General features: G+C 35.7%; 1 protein-coding gene across 2 annotated transcripts in view; it reads right to left on the bottom strand.

Moving 5' to 3' along the window:
• Nucleotides 1-23,642, bottom strand: part of LOC137855609 (uncharacterized) — a 126,976-nt gene that overhangs the window by 4,808 nt on the left and 98,526 nt on the right. Inside the window, exons 4-7 of one of the 2 annotated variants that reach the window (XM_068679925.1) lie at nt 4,188-4,287; nt 2,567-2,595; nt 1,974-2,014; nt 648-816 (exon numbers count right to left, since the gene is read on the bottom strand). In XM_068679925.1, the coding sequence (XP_068536026.1) occupies nt 4,228-4,287 (60 nt within the window). In that variant the 3' untranslated portion in view covers nt 648-816; nt 1,974-2,014; nt 2,567-2,595; nt 4,188-4,227. Of the gene's footprint in view, nt 1-647; nt 817-1,973; nt 2,015-2,566; nt 2,610-4,187; nt 4,288-23,642 lie in introns of both variants that reach the window. The other variant, XM_068679924.1, reaches the window with a different exon arrangement.

Raw genomic sequence — 23,642 nt, 5'->3', positions numbered from 1 at the left:
ACTTATTCACTTATCAAATAGATAGTGTTACATTCTGCTTTCTTTAAAGGCAGGTTAAATAACATTTCCAGTTATGGGAACAACTTATTCACGGAACAAATTCACCATCATTTGTCCCTATCAAGCCTTTTTAACATGCATGAAGAGGCATTTTTAATTTTCTACACTGTTAGTTTTTTAATACTATTTGTTTTTAATTTATTTTATTTTTTTAATGTCATTTATTGATGTTCAGAGGGGTTTAGTTTAGATAGGTGATTTATGAGGGAAAAACAGTTTAAAGAAATAGAACTAGAACCAAATACCCAAAATAAAACAGAGTAAAGGAGAAGTGATTACATCATTGATTACAGGTATCAGGAATAAAAGCCTCTTCTTCATCATTGATTCATCAATGATGAGTCACAAATTCATCATTCTTTATCATTGGGATTGGCTCCTCCTTTTCACAGACTTTGAGAGGCACTTGATTTAAGACAAACCAGATTTGTGTCCTAACCTAAAATCAAAGCTCAAGCTAATACAATTAAGAGCAGAAAAGTAAAAAAGGAGCAAACAAAAAATAAAACAATAGAAATAGCACTGCAGCATGACTTTTGTCTCCAGGGGAGGTGTGAAACTGTTCATGTAAAACTCTTTTTTCTCACCTTTGTCCTTGCATATTGGGAGCCTCTAGAGACAGTGGGCACAGAGAGCCAGGAAAAGCAACTACAGGAGCCTGCTTAAGTCAGCACAGATCGCCACATTACAAATTCAGCCTCCCCATCCCGAGGCAATAGACTTGAGAAGAGGTGCTGCACTTGACTTCTGGCATTTCTGGTGAAAGAATGAAAGCAGAAATGGATGCAGATATATCTGCCGGAGGAAAATAAACCTACTTTTTTGTTCTTATTTTTTTTTCCTTATTCTTTTTTTTCCTTTCTGTAAGGCCTTTATCCAACACAGAAGAGCTAAAAAACAAACTAAATAGTTACAGCTGTTAACACAGAAAGTTAAATTTATATATAATACCATTAGCATAGCCACATATACAGGCACAAACCTAAAACCGGTAGTAGCCACCTGCTGAATGCGGCTTTCCTCTGTTAGTCAAATTCTTACAGATTCATTTTCCTAATTTGCCTTATAATTTCATTATAGAACAGTGGACAAAACTGCTTGGAAAGAGCTACAATGCTCCAATGAAAAATAGCATGGAAAACAAATGATAAAACAGAATTGCAGGTTGTGGACATGTACAGATATGTGGACATGTCCACTGTATCTATTGACATCTCTCACATTGGAGCCGCTCTCAGTTGTTCTTAGTGAGTTACTCTGCATAATTGCTTCTAGCCAAGGGTATTTATTTCCATAGTATGACATCATGTAGCAAACTGAGCCCTTCCCATTTAACAAACTGCAAAAGATGAAATCTAAGTCACAAGCCTTTTCCCCAGTGGGCAAGACTTGCATTACAAATGTGGAGATCAGTTTTTCACAACTCCTGACCTATCAGCAAATTAAATTTTAAATACCTCTACACTCAGATTTTATCTGATCACTAGGATTGAGACAGATTCTTATTTCAAAATAAATGTTCCTCCTGAATTTGGTTTCTACTTCACATCCTCCTCAACTGCATCCTCATTTTATCCTTTGGAAGAAATATTTCTAATCCTGTGGAACTGAGAAAAATTAACATATAAGTGCTTAAACTGTCATGAAAACCAAAGGCAAATGAAAGATTGCTTTCTTAAATAAGAGGTGCTTAAACATGACTTGCACATCACTTAAAGACATTGTTCACTGTCAGGAGAAAGAATCAGATTCTTTAACCTCTAAGGCTAAAATATATACCCTCTTTTGATTTAGAGCCAGAGTCAAAAAAAAAAAAAAAAAGGACATGGGAATATAAAACCAAATTCAGGAGGATGCTCAGAGCACTAAATCAAAAACTGAAGTCTAAAAAGCTTCGCTCACTCTCTCCTCACCTGGGTGGGTGATAATCTGTCCTTGGCAGGGTGGTACATACCTAAAAGGAGAGAAAACAATGCTCCTGGTACTCAAAATCTTACAGAAAATACAAAAGGGAAACGTGATCTCAGAAGCTGGAGGACTCTTAGCCTAAGTTCCGTCTTGTTCCATTCTGGACTGAAAACTCACACAGAGCAATGCTTTGCAGCCAAGAAAATGCCTTGCCTAAACAATTGCACGGGCTCATCTTGCCCTCCTTCACGGAGCATCAGGGAGGCCTGGAGAGGGGTCAGTGCTGTGGATGTGCTCTGGTTACTCCTAGGAATTACCTCAGGGCTCAGGGCCCTCACAAACATGTATTTCTTGAAACAAAGCTTATAAAATGGATAGTGTTGCTGAATGAATAGTGTCGCTGGCTTAGTGTCAAGTTAGAGGAGAGTAAACAAGAAATCAGTCTTTCTTGCCTTCACAGGAGCCTGGAGGGGCACTCAAGCCTACTGCTCTCATTTCTAAGGAGCAGCAAACCACTTCTCTTCAAAAACTTCTCTTCTTCTCTGAAGGACATAAAACAAGATACAGGAGGTGAAGAAGTGCAATGGTCAAAGCATACTTGTACAAGGGAGCGCTCCAAACTCCTTACTGAAGCAGTTCTCCTGTGGATATGAACAGAACAGAATAGTTCAGTTGGAAGAGAAAGGTGCTCTGAAAACCATGCTGAAGACCACTGATCAATACCTTCTTCAGTTTTACTTTTTTCCTTTTTGGAACTCTGTGTAATCTCATGGAAAGAACTTGCAAATGTAAAAGTGTCAAGATCTTAGTTAATATACCTACAGGTAAGACTGAAACTAGGGAAATCCATAACTCTAATTAATTCAGGGTCACACTGTTGTTATTTTTTTCCAATTAGAGACTTAATTTCAGATATATTTATCAGATACAATTAGAACACCTAAAAGCATGTATTGAATATAATGCCATAGTGCTTTCTAGGACCATCTACAGTCATTTTTCTTTTGTTTAGCTAGTTTTTCATCAAATGCCTGTGTTATTCACAGCATTGGCTGCCATTTCCTGACACTTTTCCTGTGTTGTACCCTGACAAAACTCAGCAGATTTTCTTGTAATCCAGATCAAACATCAGCACAAGCCTGAGGTCTGCAGTGCTCTCTAAACCCAACAATTTGCAGAGCTGGAGGGCTTCAGAAACTACACAGAGCAAAGCTCAATTTCTACAAGCAACAACATTTGTGTATTTTCACTTATTTGCTCCTTTGAAATATAAAAGTTGGTGCTCCAGTGCAGCAGATGATGACAAAGGTAGCTAATCACACAAATGGCAAAAATGTCATGACTCAGAGATGAAATAAGATCAAGTACACCAGTTCCAAGTTGCAACAGTGAAAGTTAAGCTGCAAAAACACTATACCAAGAGATAGCATAGTAATAAGAAATGAAGCAATATCTTGGGATCTTCAAAGCTGGCTAGTTTAAAAATCCTACTACTAATAATATTATAATAATATAAAATATAAATAATATATAATATAAATATGAAAAATATAAAATATATATATGACTGGCTCTCCCTGTCATTGGATTAATTTGTAATTTGTCTTTCTGGACATCAGTTTGAAGTTTGCGTTTCTATGAGTCTACAACTATTCTAATACAAAGAAATGATATTTTTGAACTCCTGTTTCTCTGAGCTGTTCTGGTTAAACCAATTATGAAAGACCATGTCTGCTCTAGGAGAACTGCTGATCTAGAGTTGGATCCTGGCCCTTGAGTATCCCTCTTTTCAGTTTCCTTAGAGAATAAGTTGGAAATGAAGAAGGGCAAGCTATATTAAGGGCATCACTTTAAGAGAAAATTTAGGGTGACTGAAACAAAGAGGATGCCTCCCCTCTTCTCACTGATGAGGGCTAGGATATGATGTGATTAGTACCCACAGTCTACATGGATACATAGCAAATAATAAATTCTGTGTGCTCCCTGTAGCAGACAAGCTTGCTAAGAAAACCATAATAGGATATAGGTTTGTGGAGTATTTTTTTTTAATATTTTATCAACTTAATCACTCACATTTCTGAAGTAGTTTCCACTTAGTTCAGTAAAAGTTTTACATATTATGTTTTTACTCTCATAAATTCCAGTCTCAGCTGGACTGTAAGCTATGGGATGCCAACTTTTTTCTGTTGGCATCTGAATTCCATTTCTGAATGGGTGACTGTTGCTGACACATCAGAATACCTCATTGTCCAGTGCTTCTTATACGAATGCCTGAGTTTTCAAGCAGTTAGAAGAAACAGCTAGAGATCCATTAGTTGTCTGAAATAAAATAAAATAAATAAAATAAACATAAAAATAAAAATTTCACTTTAAGTGTAACATTTCAGTTTCAATAACTTCTAAAAAGATAATTCATAAGCATTTAGTATATATACATTTATGTTTAGAGTGTTCATTCAAAACAAAAAGTCAAAACACCTCTTCTGTTTATAAAGTGTCAAAATGAACTATTTCCTTTTAGAAAAGAATATTTATTGTGGGGTGGAGCTATTTAGCAAACGGCATAAAATCACAAACAGCTGCAGTCAATCTTAAAAAATGCATTTTTGGATAAATAACATATTTGTCCTAAGAAAAAATACATATATTGCTTATGCCTTAGGGTTAGAAATTTGTGTTGTTTCTGTAAATAAAAAAAAAAAAAAAGCAAAATATTTATAACATACTTTTTGCTTTGTAAAAGCAAAAAAAAAATTTTTGCTTTTAGTGATACTGTTACCTGTGATATCATCTCTTGCAATTGCTTTGAACGAAATGAAAGCATATCCAAATGAAGATATTTTCTCCAAAATAAATTTCCTTTTAAAAAGTTTAAATATGAAGGTGAATACCTTTAGATATGAATTTATATTGTGATGTACGTACACACTCAGAAAGCACATTTTCCATCTATTCTGAATCACAGACACCTATTCCTTGTTCAGATAGGCTTGCACTCTCCCCAGTATCCAAATTCCAGTGTTCTCTGTGGTCGCTGCCCACAAGCTTACATATATCATAATTATAGTGGATGGGAAGAAGCAAATAACCCCTCTTTAAGTGTATCAACTATTGATTACTTCTTAGAGATTTCAAAAACACTGCCATTAAATATTAATTATAAAAGAACTGATTACCCTATTGAAAGCAAGAATGCTTTCCTCAGGGGTTCTAACAGCAACCTCATGGATTCTAACAAACACTTATTCAAGACTGATGGGAAACAGAGGAGCTCAATTGCTGTAGTACAGGGATTTTGTGTGATGGCTGCAACACTATGCACAAATCTCCACAGCTGCAGTTTACTTTGCTGCTATCAGTCATGACCATCTATGTATGTAAAGTTACTTATATATGTAAAGTTACTTATACATGTAAAGTCACCTGTATGCAAAGTCACCTATACATGTATGTGTAAAGTTAAGGACTCTAACTTCTCTAATGATATGAACCCTGGATTTCTGCATGCTCAGACAGTTATACAATATTTAATTTGTCTCCTCTTTTTCTGTTCTCCAACCTTTACTAACATTCAATCTTTTCTTTTTCATATACAGGAAACAAATGCAGCCCTGGGTAGGTCATGTATAGATGGACAGTGTTCAGGTTTCACTGTGAAATTTGCTTCTTTCGTGAGAAACAAATAAGATGAATTTACTGCCCATAAAACAGCAGTCTAAAAGCTTGGTCTGCTCCCTGTCCTGGAGGTAAATGCCAAGGACTCATCCCCACACAAACCCCTTATTCCCCGGTGGGGATGTGGCAACAAGCCTACAAGACACGGCTGGTCAGCACCTCCTTGCTTAGCATCTCTTTGCATTTTCTTCTGGGACTCCCACTGAACTGCCCTCCAGCCTTTCAAAGTACAACAACATCAAGGAGATTCATATCACAAGAATCTTAAAACGTGATATCTCAAACTGTGATTACCACCTGGATGCCCCATGGCTTTTGTTTGATGCGATATCGACGCAGCTTGTACGTGCCTCCTCGAGACAGCAGAGGGATCTGTAACGTTATGTTTGCAATATCAAGGGGAGCACTCTCATCATGGGTGGAGACCAAGCTGGCAGTGACCTCTGCTCGTCAAGGGTGTCAAAATCAACAATGAAAAATACAGGAAGGGGCAGGGGGAAAAATAAACTTTAGGCCTGATGTCACTTTAATTAAGAGAAAATAAAAATCACAAAGTCACATCCATTTAGGGATGGTCCCGTGTTTTCATTATAACCTTAGTGAACGTATAGAAGATGAAGTTAAGGGTCTGAGGATGGGAAAACAACTGCCAGCAACAGAATAGTGTTCTGCTATGACAAGCAACTCTTCTCTAAGCTAGCAGAATTAGCCTCAGAGTAAATCTATCCTGACCACTTTAAGGGTTGCAACACTACAGCTGAGAAACAGTGCAGCTGGATATTTTAAGTTAATAAGCTTTTGTGGCACCTGGAGGTTGACTCTTAGCAGTGATGCCAAATGCAGCAGCACTTAACAGTGGGTGCTTCCAACCCACTGGCACCAAGAGATTATGGTTAAAATTTTTATTGTGTGTTTTCCAAGCCTGCTATTTGATTAATGCACTGGCTTAGCAATATTGAATGAAGCTTTACTTGAATTTAAGTTCCACTATCTCAAAGAATAACAGAGTCAAGTTATTCCAAAGTTAGCTCCTAAAATAAATAGACAAACATGTAAATAAATAAAGAAAGAAAGAACAACAACAACAACAACATAGATTTATAAATCATTGGAAAGACCCTAAAAATGTTTCCTGCTGTTTGAAAGAATCAGGATCAAGATTTCCCTAGGGAAAAAATAAAAATATAAAAAAATCAGAAACCATTAAGTTTTACTTTATATGTCATCCAGGAGGGACCTAAAATAAATCCTTTCTCAGGTATTAGTTGCATGACCCAGTGACCAGGTTTATATCAGTCAAAAAGCATGTAGGGCTAACCATTACTATTTGTATTTAAGACACTTTTTAAAAGGCAGTTTCAAAACACTACCAGGTTAATGGACCAGTAAGCCAGGTGGGATGTGTTAAACAGGAAATTTACAGTGACCTGGCTGGATAATCAATAGAAATGAGTAAAAAGTTAGGGTTGAAAAAAGCATTCAATCTATGCCTGGATAAGATCAAATTTATTACAAAGGGACCAAGATGTACTACTTACTTTTCTGGTATAACATATCTCTCAGGCATATCAAACTGCAATGGCTGTGCCCAAACAAAGCAAAAAGACACTAGTCCTGATGTTTTGAAAAGCCTTATAGAATTGGGAAAATAATATAACCCATGTTGAAAGTACATATAAGGAAAAAAATAAAAACTAAATAACAACTAATCCAGCAAATTAAGAAACATCAGAAACAACATATATATATATATATATATATATGTACATATATATATATATATACAGGAATAGCATTTTCTTATTAACAAGCAAGAGAAATGCATCTCTTACATAGCTGTGAAGGGCACAGAACATTAAGTTTCTCTTACAATTGAAAAATGAAAGGCAACTACAGCAAAATGAGAGCTTTGCCAATCAAACCAAGCAGGAGAGAATAATCTAAATCCAATTGTCTTAGAGGAAACTGCTGAGAAACTTGCTCTCTGAGCATATCCATTACTGTTCATAATTAACAAATGTTTGAAAACTATAGAAATTTCAAAGAACTGGAGGAGTGCCAGGATAAAAAAAAAATAAAAAATCAGAGGCTGAGGGAATTGTGAGGGAATTGTAGAGGACTTAGATATCAATTCCTGGGGAAAAAAATTGAACCAATTTGAGACAGTCAATTAAATTTAGAGACTACAGAAATGTTCAGCATCAGTCAACATGATTTCATGGAAAGTAGGTCTTTTCAAATCAACTGTTCCCTTTCAACTGTTGGATTTTAGGTCTAACTGATATGATAAATATATATTGTTATATATTTGTATTTATTTTAGACAGAGTACCCTTTAGCTGCTGATTTTAGATTTCTTGGCTCTAAAAGACAGTACAACAAATTAAAACTTGGTCCCCTGATGAATCTCAAAATACAGTACCTACTGAGAAAATAGTCAGGAATGCAGCCTTAGCCATAAGGCCACTGGGAATCAATTTTCAACTCCTATTTTTATCAGTAACTTAGTTAAAGGTACAAAAGTTTTACTAGCGCAGTAACTGCTAAGATCAAAGAGTACACTTAACAGTCAGCTTATTACAGGGAGACCTGAATCATTTGGTAAATGATCACAAAGCAATAAAAGGACATTTTGTATGGTCAAACAAAACATAACATAGATGGGAACACAAAGTGCAGGTTGTACAAGTTTCGGTGAGAACTAAGTAATTCAGAAAGGGACTTAGAGGTCATCATAGGCAATTGCCTCAACATGAGTTCACAGCACAAAGCTGTGGCAAGAAGTTCATGTACACTTAAAAAAGTGACTTCGAGCATAGGAGCGAAACCTTGACTATTTTTTAATCTTTCTGCATGGCATGGGTCATGAATTTCCTGCTATGATCATCTGGGCATATCTCTCCTAATCATTGCAGAGGCCTAAAGTGCTGCTCGCACCTTGGTTTCTTGTCTCTTTACCAGTGGCATACAACACTTAACTCCCCAGATAGCTGAACTTCACATTATTTAGGCCAACCATCCAGCAGCTTTGGACACAGCGTAGGAGTTCCTGGGTAAAAATGTAATGAAAAAGTAGTATAGATGTGGGGGATCAAATTGCATGAGTGGCAGACAATGTTCCAATCTTCCCAGCCTGGGTAAGAAATTTTCATAAGGCCAATTGCACTAACACGTCCAGATTTTATATTACTGAGGACAGGGAGAGCTCCTGGATCCTCTTTCTCTTGTGATGTTAGGCTTTGCATAAGTGGGGTCTCAGAGTGCCTCCACCGCAGAGCCAGCAAGTAGAACATCTGATGTCACCCTATCAGAGAAGTCAAATGTGAACTGAATAAGGGTTGGATGCAGTAAACAGGCTATGGCTTGGCATCCCTTCAGCTAGATGAATCTCTCCAGCTTTAATTTTAAGCTCTAGAATTTTGTGATAAATATTGTGCCAATATTTATTTCAGAAAATTATATTTCTGCCAGTGATAGAAAACATCAAGCTGACAGTTATACTCTCAGCTTTCCTGAATTTGGATTCTCAACATAGATTTCTGTACTTGTCTGTAAGTTGAAATATGTAGACAAACCCTTAAGACCATGTTCCTTTTTTGTAGTGCATTGGTTTTTAATCACACTAACAATAAAGGCTCAAATCACTGTTCACAAGTTTAAGAGCTTTCCTTGGTGTTTCATATATTCAAAAGGCATGGAAACAGCATCTTCAGAACAATGCCTTACTCAGACACCTCTTCTCTCAAGTATTTGGGAAAAAAAAAAAGAAAAAAAAAAAGAAAAGCTTATGGAACAGAATATCATAGTTTTGTGCTCAAATTCAGACTTCAGTTAATAACAACAAGATCCACAGCAACTTCTGGGAGAGGATGTCACTTGTCTTGCTCACAGCATATTCCTTCTCCTCTGCATCTCTGACTGCTGAGAACCCATCCCACCTCATTCCTGAAGACTCTCTTTAACCTCATGATGAAACTTGGAAAGAGTGAACTCCCAGCCTGATGGAGATAGAGGATATTACCCCACAGAGAGTCTTGTCTTTCAAGATTTGCATCTGTTCTCTACCTGTTTGGTTTATGCTTTTAAGCAATTTGTTTCAATGTAACTCCTTGAAGTCAGAAAGCATATTGTGAAACAGGGAATCTAAAGGTATGTCATGTTAAAAGAATAATCCCTGCAGTTCTCTCTGTTTTCCTAAAAGGATTACATTAAATATTTGATACTTGACATTTGTACATAGATAACAAGGTTGCTTTTTTTCTTTTTTCTTTTTTTTTTTTCCCTTTTATAAATCAGAAATTGAGAGAAACCAAGGGGGATAAGACAGATAACTTTTGATTAAGTCATTAGCATGGACCTCTAAAAATGTGGTTCGATACATAAATCGTTTTTTGTCTGATCTTTATTATTCTCCTAGGGCCTGACTAAAGTAGTGATGATAAAACACCTGGTATATAATGAAGATGAATTAATTGATCTTCATGAATGACTTATGCACTATGGAGATGAGGGTCTTAAAAAGATGTGCCAGATGGGCATTTTTTGAGCCAGAGCAAAAGCATCACAGTGGCAATTCTTTTCCCATTTCATAGAAAAGACACAATTTGTTTCTTATGGATTAGAGAGGCTAATTTTGCTAGAGGACAGAACCATTCAAGAAATCTGGAGCATTCAAGGATTTAGTGCTGCTGCCAGGACATATCTGTGAAAAGAAGACTCTTGATCCCACTTATCCTCAACTAGAACAAGCCCAGAGGAGGGTCAGAAAGATGATCAAAGGGCTGGAGCACCTCTCCTATGAAGACAGGCTGAGAGAGTTGGGGTTGTTCAGCCTGGAGAAGACAAGGCTCCGGGGAGACCTTACAGTGGCCTTCCAGTACATAAAAGGGGCCTGCAGAAAAGACGGGGAGGGACTCTTTGTCCTGTCCAGAGACTGTAACTCCCTGACAGGACAAGGAACAATGGCTTTAAACTAAGAGATAGTAGGTTTAAATTAAATATTAGGTAGAAATTCTGTCCTGTGAGAGAGGCATGGCTCTGGAACAGGTTGCCCAGGGAAGCTGTGGTTGCCTCATCCCTGGAAGTGTTCAAGGGCAGGTTGAATGGAGATTTGAGTAACCTGATCTAGTGGGAAATGCCCCTGTTCATGGCAGGTCCCTTCCAACTCAAACCATCCTATGATTCTATGATTCAAACAGTGAGCAAAATCTCCGAGATGACATTCTCAAAATTATCTGGGAAACAACAAATCAAACAACCTTACTCTTTTACATATTCTCCTTTCTGGATGTTGGTTCCTGACTCATTGAGTTTCATGGCTTAAAACTTTATGCTTATTGATTGTGAAATTTGCAAGTTCAGTTCCTTAGTAACAATTTCAATTCCTCCATTGTAAAGACATAGAAGAAGAAATCACTGCAGACTCATGTTGTGTGTTTTATTGGTATTTCTTTGTTTTCTGGTCCGCTTTAAGAAAAATGCACTGAGAACAATCACTTAGTCGCTCATAGAGAAAGCAAGTCTGTTTCTGACCCTGCTCTGCTGTGCAGAAAAAAAGAGGTTTGAGACTCCAAGACGTGCCCCTATTTCTGCCTATGGACATTTTGTTAAATCTGCAGACTTCACCTGAATGTTTTCCATCTCCACAGCCACAGGCAAACATCAACAGGAACAGACACACAGTTTAAGCTCGTAATTAAAACTGCCATCTACCTGAAACACGGTAGTCCAGCACCTAAGCAATCTGCTTGTCATCTACAGAAATATTTTGAGCCAGGAAATGCTTGATACTCTTATAATTTCTTTAACATTTCCATTTGTGTTGCAGCTAATGCTTTGTTTTAGAGAACACTGTAATTTCATGACCAAGTAAGCATCTGTGAAAGATGCTTACTCTGTGAGGATGCTTAATCTGTGAAGATTTCAGAAACCAATAATATTGAGCTCCATATAACATTAACCAGTATTACTTCAGAAATGACATTAATATTAATATTTCAGTTTAAAGACTATGGGCTACATCCACAACTGTCAATAAATTAGCAAGATCACTCAGAATGAACAATAGATAGATATTCATTCAAATCATGTTAAATGCGAGTATAAAGACAGAAGAATGCATGAAAGTTTGGAAAATTGTAATATTCTATAACATATATGTATTGAAAGAAGGCAATTATATTCCATGATTTTGTTAAATTGCACAGTAATTTAAAAATCCAATTACATTTAAAACGAACAATTGAAAAGAATAATTATATTTCATTATGTCAGCTGGGTTGCTAAGATGAACATTGTGTACTGCTGGATAGATACTCTGCCATGGAATCCCATAATATGATAAGTTTAAGAAAATCATGATTATCAGCCCAATGTGCTGGGAGACATTTTATTACAGCTGCTGGCTACTGATATATTTAAAACTCATTAACTGGAAATGGGATAGAAACTGAAAAAAAAAAAAGGAAAAAAAAAAAAAAGGAACTGGAAAGGAAAGGTAGCACTCATACCTAAAAACACTTTTTTCAACTTCAATTCAAAAGGACTGGAACTTTTAAGTATTTGATTATATAGCTAGAAATTAGTTGAGAATACAGATGCTTTAAACTGCCACCTTTTGCTAAAGACAATTTCCCAAAACACTTTTACTTCTCTGAAGTAAAATTAAGCTAAAACAGATGCCTGGTTCATGCCACTGCACTGGCAGGTTGTACCCCTGTTTCCAGTCTGGCTATACTTCAATTTATTTTACAGATATTTCAGTGTGACTTTTCCTGCCACTCTTTTGCAGCTGAATAGCACAGGATGCATGGCTAGAAGAAACCAAGAAAGGTTATGACATTTCTCCAGCCCATATAGGATTTCTAGCTGCTGTTTCAATTCCATAGTCTGAATAGCAGCCAGCATAAAGCAGGCATATCTCATGCTGGCATGTAGAGAATAAGGAAAAAGAAAAGTCACATATGTGCAAACAGACTTGCATGGTTTCCTAAGATATGCCTCAGTCTTAGCTAGCATTTGGGAAGTGTTCTTCCCCAGCATATTTAACATCTATGTTAATCATGACTTAGATGTATAAAGCAAATTTAGGGCAAAGCTATCTACAACTTCAGTAAGTTAGAATGAAGTTGCATAAACTAAAAATTAATTGAGCCTTTAAAAATGTTTGTAAATCCCCTAAGTGCTGGCAGGAGCTGTTCTGTGGATACATTTCTTTTTGGAATTATCCCTTTTTATACTTAAAATCCACAGTTATATTAATTTACATCCATTATGCATCATAGTGTTCTGGAATATTTTCTGTATAAATGCTCATCAGTCTTAAACATCAACCTCAAATCTCTGTAATGCCTAATCTATACAAGGGTATGTCATTAGTCACAGCACGCACTATTGGTTAGAAAGTATGACCCATTAACCAAATAATTGTGCCTTTACATTTATGTCATACTTGTTAGCTTTAAAGTCCGTGTTTTCTTAGGAGCTTCCAGATGCCATTTCATTTCATGAATTAGACTTTCCGTTTTCCCAGCCTTAAAGAATTGTAAATACCACTAAAAATTCAAGACATCTTCTGTCAAGAGTTCATTTTTATAAAAATAATATAATATTATACTTGATGGGAAGAGCTTATGGGAAGAACTTCAACTGCACTTGAGGAGATGACCTAAATACCATGAGAAGACAATAGAAATTACCCATTGCCCCCTTCATACCCAAAAAGAAAAAACAAAAAATCCTTAGAAAGAGGAATTGAGCGAAGAGATAAGAAATTCATGAAGGAATATTTCAAATATACTCTAATTTAATTTAACCTCTAAATCTGCATATAGAATAATTCACATACCCATAAATATCCACTTGTTGAAAACAGACTGTGTAGCAAAGGAAAAAAAAAATCCACTTCCAAATACTCTGCAGAACTGAGGTTAATCTGCAGGTATTATACTCTCATTAATGGACAAAAAGCAGGTCAGCTACTTCCTGGTTTCTCAAACTGCACTGGCAGAACTTGAAGAAAGACCTTGTGTCTGTGTAAATATCTTTATTTAAAATGTAAGACAAAAAGAGGACAAGTCTAGCTGCCTTTCACCAGTCTGAAGGATCTCTCTCCTCCTGACCTTCACCTCACAGTCTCCTCTGCCTGATCTATTTGCCTCTTTTTGCCTGTCTCTGCCTCTTTCAATTTCCAGGGGGAAATGGAAATAATAGCACTGCCTGAGATATGCAAGGCTTTCAGACACAGTGGTTTTTGCTAAATAATGTTTCTCTTTAAAGAAATTGTGGTAGTCGTTAAAAGCTTTGCAAAAGATTTTAAGAATTCTGAGAGGACTTGATGGTTAATAGTATTTATTTACCTTCCCAGAAGATCTAAAACAGAAATAAACCTTTTATGAAGATGTTTTTCTGAAGTGAGGCGTTGGGCCCAGATCTGTTCTTAGTTAATCAAGGAAAAACTCACAAGGCTAACTTCAAGTTTACATCATGTGGTGGTTTTACCGTGCTGGGCAGCTAAACCCCACAACCGCTCTCCCACTCCCCCACTTTTTAGATGAGGAGGGGGAGAAGTAAAGCAAAGAACAACTCACTGGTTGAGATAAGGATAATTTAATTAAAGGGAAATAATAGTAATAATTGAATAAAGATTACTATGAAATAAACAATTTAACTAAAGGGAAATAAAAAGGGGAAGGGGAAAAGGGAGGGGGAAAGGGAAAATAAAAAGAAGGGAGGAAAACAAACAAATAAAATAAATGAAGGCTATGTGGAAGTGCAGAGGAAAGAAATTACTCTCTACTTCCCACAAATGAGCGATGATTGACCATGTCCTCGAAGCAAGGCCTCAATGTACGTAGCTGGTGTTCGGGAGGAGGACCAACGTTTTCACAACCAGGGCCCACCCCTCCTCTCTTCTTCCTGTTTCCACCTTTTATCGCTGAATGTGACATCACATGGTATGGAATATCCCTTTGGTTGGTTTAGGTCAGCTGCCCTAGTGATGTTTCTCTTCTCACTTTTTGCCCACCCCCGAGGAGGGTTAGAGAGAGGCCCGATGCTGTGCCAGTGCTGCTCAGCAGTAGACACAACACTGGTGTGATAACACTGCTGTTCCAGCTACAAGTGCAGAGTATGGCACTGTATGGGCTGCTGCAGGGAAAGTTCCAGCCAGACCCAGTACACACCACTGTTAACAAGAACAGACTTGTCTAATGTAAAGAAATTTATTGTAAATTCTATTAAGTTATATTAAGTGCAAATCAGAGTATACTTCTTGCAATATCTATTACGGTAAAATATGCAACTTAGCTGCAGACCAGATGTTCATGTTGTGACAGAACCAGCTACCCGCTAACGTAGACACCTCATTTGGATCATTTAGCTTATGCCGTTCTGGTGTCAGTTCAGGATTACTTCCCAAACAGCAAACATTTTTCGAGTGACTTTATTTCTAGTTCTTTCTTGTTTCTTCTTCTTTCATGAAGAGAGTGATCCTGATCTAAACACATTTTTTAAGGCTTTTTTTTTTTTTCTGAATTTAATCTAGCTTAAGTTCTCACTTCCATCTATTGTTCTTAGGTATGCTTCATTTTAGCCCTCTAATTAATTCCTCATACTTCTTGATATTATTACATTTGTAGTTGCATTTTCATTTTTTTCCATGTTATTAAAAAAAAAAAAAACACTGAAAAACAAGAATAAAAACCATTGCCACCACTACCAAAACCAAAACAACAAACAAAAACATCCTTTGACATCAATCTTCAATCTGAAATCAATGGGTATGTTTTCATTATCCCAGATCAGTCCCTTTTTCAAACAGTGCAGAAGAATAAGGTATATACAGCATGACCCTTTTCTTGACAGATGACAGCAATCAGTAGGTTAGAGATTCCTCAAGCTAGAGGTTACCTCTGGGCCACAGTACTTCAGATGCCTATTATTCATAAATTTGCCTAATACCTTTTTGAACCAATTTATAATTTTGACCTCTTCACAAATTGAGAGTCATCATTTAAATTACATATGAAGGGGAGAAAATGATTTCGTACATTTAAAGTGCTGCTTTTATCATTTCACTAGGCTCCTTGTTCCTGAATGTGGCACAGAACAGCCACTCTTTTATGCTGTTCATGTATGCTACACACCTTTGTCATATGCACTGCCTTTTTCCAAACTGAAAAGTTGTAGTTGCAAAGAAGATTTTTCATACTTTGATCATTTTCTTGCCCTGCTCTGAATTTGGTTTTGAGACAGAAGGGCCAGAACACACAGAGTAAACAGATTACTTCTGTTTTCCAAACTCTTTCCTAGTTCTGCCCAGTTTGCTTTCTCAGAATTTCAATGCTAACTGCAGAAATGCATTAGCAGTTCTACACCCTGCAATTAAAATGCACCATGCGAGACAAACAAGGAAACTTTAAACTGGAGAAAGCACAGTAAAGGTGTCAAAACATTGGAAGCGGAAATGAACCTTTCAGTGCCCTGGACAGAAATGTGACAACAACATGGAAATCACAATTATTCAGGGCCAGAGTTCCCTTCAGCAGCATTAAGGATGCATTACAGAAACATGGCTGTGAAAACTGTGGCTATGGCTTCTCAGGGATAGAGGGGGAGAAGGAATACATTAGAAGTTTCCACAGCTGGAATAAAAATGTTGCAAATAAACATTGAAAAACATGAATCATGTGATCTTAAAGGGAAAACAAAACAAAACAAAACAAAACAAAACAAAACAAAAAAAAAAGAAAAAGAAAAAGAAAAAGAACAGCAAACTGCTATGTTACTTAAAACAGCCTTGCTCATGTCACTGTCTTAAAACAGAAAACTAAGAACACCTAAACCATTTGCAAAGGTGAATGCAAACTCATTCACTATATTATCTTATATATAGAGATATAATAATAAATATATTATTATATAATTAATATAATAATTATATTATTATTTTTCATCTGCTACAGAAGAAAAAAAAATCCCAATTATAATATTTTACAGAAACAAACAACAAAACCTCTCCTAAATTAATGGCTATAATATCATTATACAAAGTGCTGTCAGATTTGGGTCCTAAATATCATGGCATTCTACATTTTACTTAAAGCCTTCAGAATCTCACAAAAATCTCCAGAAATCTCAAACTGTATTGGGATAAAAAAAAAAAAAAAAAAAAAAAAAAGGAAATAAATTCCCTTCTTCTAAGCCTTTCTGTCCAAAATGCTGGTAAACCTGATCCCTAGATCTGCAAGGTGTGGGAAGGTCTATCAGGAAAAGAAATAAAAGGAAACAAGCACCTATTTCTTTAAGTGATATTTTTAAGCCTACCTCTCCCCAACTCTTTTTTTTCTCCAGACTCCTGATCTTGTGACATTTGGCAATGCAAAGCCTGAAAGCTCTATTATTAGTCAGTGAGAAAATGCAACAAATGGCTTAGCTTCCCTTACAGAGCAGTGCTACCCCACAGCTCACCTCCTTGTAAGGTGGTGAAATAAATTCTGTGTTTTGAAATCAGCAGTGAGATTAAAGGCAGGCAGGGAGGGAGGGAGTGCAAATCAGCATGACACAGGACAGAGGAGTATGAAAGATGCTATCGAAGAAGCCCAAATTACTTGCAATCAGTTGGATTGAGGTTTTGCAAACATCACAAGAAGAATTCTGAGAAATAGCATCTAAACTATGCTTGGAGACCTCCCACTAAAACTGCATGTCTAGTGTTGCTTTTGCTTTTGGTGAATCACACTGGTAGGTCAGCTATAGAAAAGTGCAATTGTGTTTTCTCTGAGATGTCACAGGGAGTAAGACCCTTAGGCCTCATGCACTGACAGCTAGAGGAAAAGTTAGAGGCAAAAATGCCTCTTTCTCAACAACATTGTGATAATCCTTATTTGTCAATCTTTTTTTTCTTTTTTCTTTTCCTCACTTTTCATAGTTTAAAAAGAAAATTGTTACAGTCTTCTTTTTCATTTGCTACAGAAAATTGCTAAAATCATGAGCGAATCTGCAACATAATATACAATGCTGTCAGAAGGGAAGGGGAAATTATAACAGCTGTTAAAATCAAATATCATTAATAGAAGAAAAATATTCTTATGAGAAGTATACAGGAAGAAAAAAAATTCTACAAGAGCAGCCAAGTAATAGGACTTTTTCATTCATAACTTTTGCACAACATTGGAGAGATACATATGTACCTCCCAATAGGAAAAGTACAGACAATGGTCTGCTTTTAGACGTTATGCTAAAATGTATCAGAAAAGTCCTGTGGCAGAGCTGTGTCTCCATTGAAATAAAAAAGTTATTGTCAACTTGTCTGCATTTAAGTATTCTAATATGTAATTTTCTGTGAATACCAGGAAAGCCTTGCTGCTGTTCTTCTGCTCCATTGAACTGAGATGTATGAGAAGACTTTGTTCTCTGCCAAATCCACACTTTGATCAGGTCAGCACAACCTCTCCTAGATCATTTAATATCATTCACATGAGTAATCTCCTTGTAACCATAGAGAGTACTTCCATGTACACCAGGTAAGCACCAATATGAATGTTTGCTGTTTCTAAAGATATTTTCAAGGTTGAATTGATATATATATATATCAAAACTAACACTTGTACCAGCATAATATCAAGTGAAGAAGAATTCTGTCCATTCAGGCATCATTTCCATCCAGCTTTTTAATGGGGACTTTCACTTTTGAATGACAAATAAGCTATCTCACTGTGCAAAAGCTTTGGATTTAATGATATAGGAACATAATTGCAATTTATATATTTGAGTTAAATATTTTCCTTTATTAAAAGTCTGAAATATTGGAGCTTCTCTCTGCCATGAATTTCCGCTGAACATATGGAAGCTTAGCCCCCTTTTGACAGTCTTGTAGGGAATGTTATTGTCTTTATTTCAGAAGAGGAAGCCAACTAAATGTAGGTGACACACATGCTACAGGTTCTATATTTCAGCTAAAGAGTCTTCTTCTACAGAAAATCATTGTTATGATTACTACCACTTTCAGATTTAAAAGTAAGATTCATCCTTGAATTTAATTTGATCATCAGGAACACAGAAAAAATAAAATCCCATAAAGCTGTTTCTCTCAGATTAAGAAAGAAGACTCCAGCCATTCCTATTTTAACCACTGAATGTAAAATAAGACCCTACATATCTGAAATTACTAGACGTTCTTAGGAAATGGGGTAAAAGGATGCATAGTATAGAAATGTGAGTGAAATTTTTAATGGGCCTTTTTATTTGAATTTTTTTGACAATCAAAAAGAAACAAACAAAATAAAACAAAAGAAGACAAACAAATAAATAAATAAATAAAAATCAAACACCATCCTAAGGATTATGTTTCAGAAGGTAATAAAAAGAAACAAGACATACTATTATCTTTGGATTACCTGTGATTCACTCACATTTTACTACAGCGGATATCCTTACAAGTTTAATTGCCCTTCATATGACTTAAAGAGCAGCTACTGTGCTTACAATGTTCATCAATCATGGAGAAGATACACTGTGAAAGCAGACAAAACTCTGAAGCATGAAGACAATTCTGCAATTAGAATCCCAAATCAGGTTTGTTCTCTTTTACTTTTGTAAATCCTTCTAAATTTTAAAGTGGTAACTACAAAGTATGTACATGGAAGAAAGCTGTACATTCATGAAAAACCATCAACATCTGAGTAAAAGCAAAAAAAGATAATGATATCAAAATATTGAAAACAAATATTTTAGAATTAATATTTTGTGGAACAAAAGAAACCTTAGCTGAAATTTCAGTGAAATCAAATATTTAAATGAGAAAATTTTCCACAAATAATATATCAACTAAACATTTTGAGCGTTTTTCCACTACAAATTAAAATGCAGACTCTCGGAAGGCAGGGTTTTTTATTTCCAGAAACTTGGACATAGTTGCTTGGGTTGTTCTTATGTCCATATTATTTTTTAACCTCTTTGTCTCTTGATTCAAAATATCAATAAGTCATAAAATTGCTTGAATTTCTTAATAAATGTCAGAAATATTAATAGCATGTGCAAAGGAGACATAATCTTTCCCATTAATTTAAATGGCATTTGGAGGAATATTTTAAGCTGACAAGTACTAACATTCTCCATTTTACTGATATTGTGACATTTTAATATTTCTTTTCCTTGACTCAGAAGAAAAAATATTGTTCAAAATTCCTGACAAAATGTACCTTTCATTTTTATTTTTTTATTATTTTTTTTTCTTGAAAATTTGTGCATGTTAAACATCATTTCAAAACTTTATTTCAAAAACATACTCCCTAGTTGGGAAAAAGCCCATGTGGAAATGTCATGAACATCTTAACTGAGTTCAAAAATCTTGGTTTTGTTGAAACAGCATTTTCTGATGCAGATCTGAACTGAACAGCAGCTTTTGCTACAGCAGGCCTCAATACCTTTATTTACACAAGGATATAAAAAGGACACACACATACAAATGTCCTTCACTGGAAGAGTTTATAAACTGACAGATGTTTTACAGGAAATGCTCTCATTGTAGTTTTACAGTTAAAAACAAAGACTAAACTGTTGAAGATAATACAGGAAGTCTGAGGCAGAAACAGGATTTAAACATATGTTTCCTAAGTGCCAATACAGCTTTTTTTTTTTTTTTTTTTTTATCACAACTGCCAATACAGCTTTTTTTTTTTTTTTTTCTGTCCCACAGGCATACATCCAGAGATGCTTATACTGATATACAAACTTTGTTTATGAATTCAACCAATCTTTATTATAGAACTATGTCTGCAAAATAGAACTAGTAATAGCTTACTGCATACCATCTTACATTAAAGAGATACAAACTGAAAACTCTGTGTCTTATTTAATATAAACATAGATTTAAGTTTAAACAAAAGTAATTGCCTATAAGGATGACACAGTATTTGCAACTGAATGACCTCTGAATATGTGAAGATTCATACTCTACTTCAGCTCCTGCTCCCTCTTTAACCCTCCTGCATACCCACACACAGAAATTTCCAAGTGATTGTCTTATCTGTGATATGCTGACTTTTTCAACCCAATGTTACTGTAGGTGTTGTTTTCACACTGTGTTCTTCCAAACCTTCAGATTTCACTAAAGGTAAACCTGTTCCAAGATGTTGCCTGCAGCACTATGTGAACTTGCTGTCAAATACATTTATTTATGGATGATAGCTGAGTTTTATTATCTAGAGGTCAATATTAGTTACATGTACATGTATGGATAAAGATCTGCATAGGTGGCCTGACACATTACTAGCATTTTACAAAATTGTTGTACTTTTCACAATTACAAATCAAAACGAGTTATTAGCTTAAAAAATGTTTCCTTCAAAATGGGGAGAAACAGCAACAGTTAAACTTGTATTTTTTTACCATGTAGTCTTACCTTTTTCAGTGAGCTATGGAGCCTGAACCCAGAGTCATCCATTATCAGTATTACTCTCCAGGGTAAATGCAACAATAATCTATGGGGTCAAGAGGTCTGAAGAGTTAGCAGCCTAAAAGCTGACTCAGCATGAAAGCAAAACAGCCCTTACAGTCTATTCAGGAACATCCTAGTTTCACACAGCTGTGTAATGGGTGCCCAGAAGGTCGCACAGTAGAGCACTAACAGATTCTGACCTCAGGTAAGAGCCGTAGTTTTTATGAGCTGAAGGTTGAAACTATAAAACCATCAGTGGATGCAGATATAGCCACAGTCCAAGTGGTAAAGTCCTATCATGGCTTTCTCTGTGGCCACACAATCATCTGTAAGCCTGTCTCAGCTGCTTGCATCTCACTATAACATATAGTAAAGTTTTGAAGAAGCTGGTATCTGGCTTTTCTTTCCTTTTCTATGTTTGTTTTGCCATGCCTTTGATTTTCAACTGAAGTTAAATAACAAAATATGTTCCTAGGAAGGAAGTCACAGTTGCAAGAGTCACCATGCTTATTTTAGTGATAACTTCTTCACTGCAGAGCCTGAACTGCAGGCTGAACATTAACGTGTGAAACCATGACAAGTTTCAATAGATTATACTCATTAACACAGTTAGTATATTAAATTCACAAAACTTGTTTGATTTTGTTCAAAGGGACTTTAAAAACTCTTTAAAATGACTATATTTAAACACTTTTAAAATGCATTAAATTAGGTATTGCAAAGAATTGCAAGAACTTTTGTAAGTCTTGGCTCTATGATGATATTCCATGTACAGACCATTATGCATGATATGCAGATGCTCTTACTTTGGGGTCAGCATAATCACATCATAAGCACACATAAACATATTCAAAGGGCTAATAAGGCAATCATAATCTTTGGCAGAAACCACAGATCCCGAAAAACTAACTAGATAGTACCTATTCAGGTAAGAATTCTTTAAAAAAAAAAAAAAAAAAAAAAAAAAAAAAGTGCTCAGATTTTGCTGTGTATTGCATTTTATCTATAAAGAAAATTCAGTCATCAGAGCTGTAAAATCTTTTACATGTAACCAACATGTTAATTTGAATTGCTGAATTAATGAACCTAATGTACAGTTCACATCAGTAAGTACCCCTTCAGATTCATGTCTAAGTTCATACCATGTCTAAGTTTTGAACAAAGCAACTCTCCTGTTGAATATTACGCTACTTTAAATTTCTCACTTCTCTGGCTTCAAAAATGATATGTCTATAAACTGAATCCTGGTGAGATCTGTGGGTGTAGGGCAATATTCTCCATAAATCTGAAACACATAACAAGCTTAAGTTTTCAATACTTACAGATAAATGAAAAAATTACAAATCAAAGAAAATCTGTAGTTTATATACACATTACATTCCATTGTTGGTTAAGACAGATTATATTTTATAGGTTACAGTAGTAAAATTGACTTATGTTCTACAGTTGTATGGTCCAGTAAGGAATTCATAAATGTTCCAAATAGAAAGAGGAATCAATAAGAAACGTGAATTTAAGGCTCCATACAGCATCTCATAGACATATGTAAAAGTCTGTCTCTATATTCTTCCACCATTAAGGCTCAACAAAACCTAGAAATTCAATTTTCGTATTCCACAGGGTTATGGATTTTCCCACTTAGAGAAATGGTTCAAGGTTAAAAAAAAAAAAAAAAAAAAAAAAAAAAAAAAACAACTTTTTAATGCCTAAAGACAAAATGAAAGTCCTTAGACCAGAAAAAAAAAAATCTCCTAAAAAAAATCCATTTTCCAACATCACCTGGAGCTTAACTGTTTGGATGATGGTATTGGAAAACAGTGTTCACATTGCTATTGCATTTGACTTAACTCAAAGCTTCCAGTAGTGCTCTTTCATAAAGCTGTGTGCACTAACACCAGGCTACCATGGACTTTGAGAAAGGTGATTTGTCTAGTCTCCAGGGGAAAATTAAAAAAAAAAAAAAAAAGTTTCATCAGAACCTCATAGACAATCATAGTAAAATATTATTACGTTTCTATGTCACAAAAACAAAAAGTAAACTTGCATTACTGTGTTCTGTGCTTTGCTTTTTTTTTTTTTTTTGTTTTGTTTTGTTTTGTTTAAATGAGGCCCTTGCTGTGTGCTAAATTGGCTTTGTTGTAACTTTTGTACAGGGTAAAGATTTCTGCAGATCAAGACTCAGTGACAGAGCAAATCATCATGCAGGAAACCAACCCAGGGAAACCATTGTTCTGAGGGTTGTTTGTCTTGTTTTCCCCCTGTGTGCTCTGCTTTGGATTGCAGAACAGAGTTCAGAGAAAGTAGGTCGAGAGCTTTTTGCACTGGAGGTTTGAGAATTCCCAAATACAGAGAAGTGCAAAACAAAGGGACCTATTCTCAATTTATCTGAATTCAAGTGTGTTCCTTACTTGAAAATAGAACTTGGAGAAGCATAAACTTCACAGTGGCATGTACAGAAATCACTAGGGTAAATCAATAGAGACAGATATACATAGACTTTATTCTGAGATTCATTACCACTGAGTTCAGTGAGCACAGGATCATGCAGAGGGTTCCTAGG

Source organism: Anas acuta, chromosome 4 (assembly GCF_963932015.1).
Source record: "Anas acuta chromosome 4, bAnaAcu1.1, whole genome shotgun sequence".
NCBI classification, from domain to species: Eukaryota; Metazoa; Chordata; class Aves; order Anseriformes; family Anatidae; genus Anas; species Anas acuta.
This window is presented reverse-complemented; position numbering and strand designations above follow the sequence as displayed.